The following is a 3,443-nucleotide window of genomic DNA, read 5'->3' as shown; positions in this document are numbered from 1 at the left end:
AATTCCATTTTACTTTATTCAAATAAAATAATCTGGCAGAAAATACGAATATAATAATGTTGATTTGGACTTGTATTTTTTTTTTAATCTATACTTATATATAAAAATGATTGATTTGTGTAATCATATTTTTTTAATACAGATTTCATTTCCAATTTCACTTTTGTAACAGTTTATTTAAATTTAATTATTACTTTTTAAATAATTATTTATTTAAATTTAACTACTCAATTTTTTCAAACCATTAAATAATAAACTACCTGAAAAAAATAAATAAACTAGTTATTTCACAATTTTTTTTTATCTCAGATCAAAAGGTGTATTAAAGTTAATAAAACCATTAAAGAGAAAAATCCAAGTTGAAGAACAAGTTAAGCGAAAAATAAACAAGGAATGGCTAGAGACAACGTCCTCACTCGCGTGGCGACCGGAGCTGCCGTGGGCGGTGCTATTGGCGGCGCAGTAGGTGAGATTACACCTCTTATCCTCTGTTTGGTTACCTCCTTTTCAGTAAGCCAAACACCGCACATCTTTCGCTATCTTCTTCGGTTAATCTTGTCGATATTGAAATTGGGTGTGTTGCATACAGGTGCCGTTTATGGGACTTACGATGCAATTAGGTATAAGGTATGTGATTCAATTCCCTATTTATCTAATGAGTAATTGCAAAAGGCAATTTGCTTCTTTTATAATTTGATTGGGAGCGGTATGCATCAAAAGGCAATGTTGATGTTTTAATTAATGAAGAATTGGGGGAAAAAAGGTTAGTTTGTTTTGCATGAAGGAAATCATATTGGAGCCGGAAGCTATTGCACTGGGACATCAAGTTTGCTTCTGATTTTTTTTAACTTATCTTAAACCCTAACTAAGTGTAAAATTAATGTAATAGGAAGCTGCTAATCTAGGCCTTTGCAACTTATTTAACTAATTGTCATTATTAAGAGAACAGTTCTGATGAGGAATTTAACTCATTAAGATCAAAGAAAAAACAGGAGAAAGGGGAAGAAAGAAAACATAGGCTTTGATTTTTTCTCTTCTAGTAGAACTGAATCAGAATGTGGGAAAAATGGAAGACTTATTGACTAAATCCTTCTTTCTCTTGACTTGTGTCTCCTTCTCCCTTTTCTAATAATGACCGTAGTCTCTAAAACACTTCCCCATCCCAAAGCTTCACTTTGTAATCAAGATGAAATTTAGCATCTGCGAATGTCATTTCTTAGTCTACTGGAGTTAGTTTAACACCAGTTCATTACCTGTAGTTCAGTTAGCCGATGGTAAATAATTTCTCAAATCCCCATTAACCGTTTTAAATGGCGTTAGATTGTAGTTAGTTAGGCTTCCTGTACTATAAATATATACTGTAAGTAAGCACAAACACAGTACCAATTTTACTATTTTCCTCATTTTTCAATCAACAGAAAATTGTCTGAAATTCTCTTTGTTTTCTCTAAACTCAACATGGTCCAGATTGTAGGAAATCACCATGGCTTCTCCCATTCCACCACCTTCCCTGTCTCTAACCTCTTTTGTCCCACTCACTTCTACTCGTGCATTTTCTAAGAAACTCAATGGAGACAATTTTCTTCTTTGGCTTCAACAAATCGTAAAGCCATAGGCTTGTCTTGTTCATCCTAAAACTCCACCGCACCTTCTCACTGAAGATAATTGCTACCTGAGGGCTCTTAATTCTGAATACCTAGCTTGGGAACAACAAGACCAGTTATTGTCATTGTTTCAATCTACCTGTTGCAAGCACAAGCTCAGTACCAATTGTTTATTTTTCATATTTTTAATGTACAGAAAGTCCTCTAAAACTCTCTCTATGTCTTCTTTGAACTCAAAGTAAGAGCCATGTCATCTACTTCTTATAGATCTTCCTTCAGTAATTTTTTGACTTAAATGATTCAAGCTATATTTTATCATCCTTTACAGCAAAGCTCTTTCTTGTTGAGTTCAATTTGTATTTCTGCATCCACGTATCTCTTCAAATCCTCATTGGCTTTCCTACCTTTGGTTCTGGCTGTTGCAGATTATATCCCTGAACCTTCTGTTTGGGTTGATTTCTCCAAGTTTCCTAGAGCGCAATCTATATATTGTTGTTTTGGATGATTGATAACTTCTAAATGCAACCCTTTCTAAATGCAATCTATATATCCAGTTCTTATTATGTTTTCACATAGCATAATTCATCGTCTTTGGAAGAATCTACCCAGCACCTCTAAATGTGCCCTGACCTCTTCAATCCATTAAGAAAAACACTCCTATGAGATATTCAGGATGGGTACTTTACGAAGGTCTTGTGTAGTGTTGCTCATGGTATCCTTGGCAAGTGTTGTGAGGTCCATTGTCATAGGGAAAATGTGAAGATGATAAGGTGATATACCTTTCCTGATAGATAAAATTCACCTTGTATTGGGATTTCCTTATAAATAAAAACTTTCTTAAATTGTAAAGTTATGCCTATTAGTATTATTTTATAGTGTGTTTGGATAGGGAATTTGAAAAGGGCAATTAATCTTTATAGAGAATTGAAATGTTTTATAACAAGTCAGTGTTTCTCATCTTGATTTACAATGTCGAAGAAAAGACAAGGATAATATACTCATCATTTTCAAGCTGTGGGTAGTTGAGTGTATGCAATTATGATGTTAGGAAGTATCTTACGAATTAACTATTTTAGGGGCTCCTCAGTCCTTGTTGCATATGTATCTAATATTCAAACTTGGACTACCTGTCAGTCATATGCATGCCCAGCCGCGAGGCATTTAAAGGATTTATCTATTTAGTGTCTGTTGGCATATATATGTACACATATGTTCAACTGTTTGTCTGGTTTATCTTGAGAGTGCAATTGCTTGTATTTCTGAGTTGATGTAACTTCCGTTGTTTAGTTTCTCATATTTGATGTTGAAACCTTGCAGGTTCCTGGATTCCTCAAGATAAGGCATATTGGACAGACAACTCTAGGGAGTGCAGCTGTATTTAGCCTGTTCCTTGCAGCAGGAACCTTGATACGATCGCACTAGTTTGTGCAGTCATGGTGACGTGTTTTCTTACAATTTTAGCCAACAAAAAAATGTCATGTAACGTCACATTCTGTAATTTTTTTAGTGTTGGAATTAAATAAATATTTTTTTAATATTATATACATATAAGAAACATATAATTAATTGACTTCATATTTTATTATCTATGCTAATGTCAAGAAACTTTCTCTATGCTGTGTTTCACTAGGTTATCTATTGTTAATCTTGATATTTAGAATCTACTAATTCCTAATTATGAAATTTTGCATTTAAAATTATGGTTTATCTGTATAAACCTCACCTTTTTTAGTCTTCATACTTAAAAATGTGCCTATACAGCTTAAAGTTCTGTTCTAGGGTTTTAATGTGTTCACTGCTAATGTAGGACTTTTGAAATGAGGATCAGAGGCGTTATGA

The 3,443-nt window shown here is 33.5% G+C and overlaps 1 protein-coding gene across 1 annotated transcript; it reads left to right on the top strand.

Annotated features, from left to right (window-relative positions):
- The first annotated feature begins 327 nt into the window (after positions 1–327).
- On the top strand, positions 328–3,218 carry LOC124846241 (uncharacterized). Its single transcript, XM_047323462.2, has 3 exons — positions 328–466; positions 590–627; positions 2,922–3,218. Exons 1-3 carry the CDS (start codon positions 394–396, stop codon positions 3,024–3,026), a joined length of 216 nt encoding a protein of 71 aa, XP_047179418.1. The 5' UTR covers positions 328–393; the 3' UTR covers positions 3,027–3,218.
- Positions 3,219–3,443: the final 225 nt, after the last annotated feature.

The sequence above is a fragment of the Vigna umbellata genome, chromosome 3, assembly GCF_029865625.1.
Source record: "Vigna umbellata cultivar VRB3 chromosome 3, Vumbellata_1.0, whole genome shotgun sequence".
Classification (NCBI taxonomy): Eukaryota; Viridiplantae; Streptophyta; class Magnoliopsida; order Fabales; family Fabaceae; genus Vigna; species Vigna umbellata.
Note: the sequence above shows the minus strand (reverse complement) of the source record. Positions and strands in the feature narration are given on the sequence as shown.

What these genes read in the sequence shown, in the direction of transcription:
- LOC124846241 (XM_047323462.2), top strand. Translation starts at nt 394, where the DNA reads ATGGCTAGAGACAACGTCCTCACTCGCGTGGCGACCGGAGCTGCCGTG. An exon ending in TGCTATTGGCGGCGCAGTAG is followed by an intron (nt 467 to 589) that starts GTGAGATTACAC and finishes TGTTGCATACAG; the next exon opens with GTGCCGTTTATGGGACTTAC. An exon ending in ACGATGCAATTAGGTATAAG is followed by an intron (nt 628 to 2,921) that starts GTATGTGATTCA and finishes GAAACCTTGCAG; the next exon opens with GTTCCTGGATTCCTCAAGAT.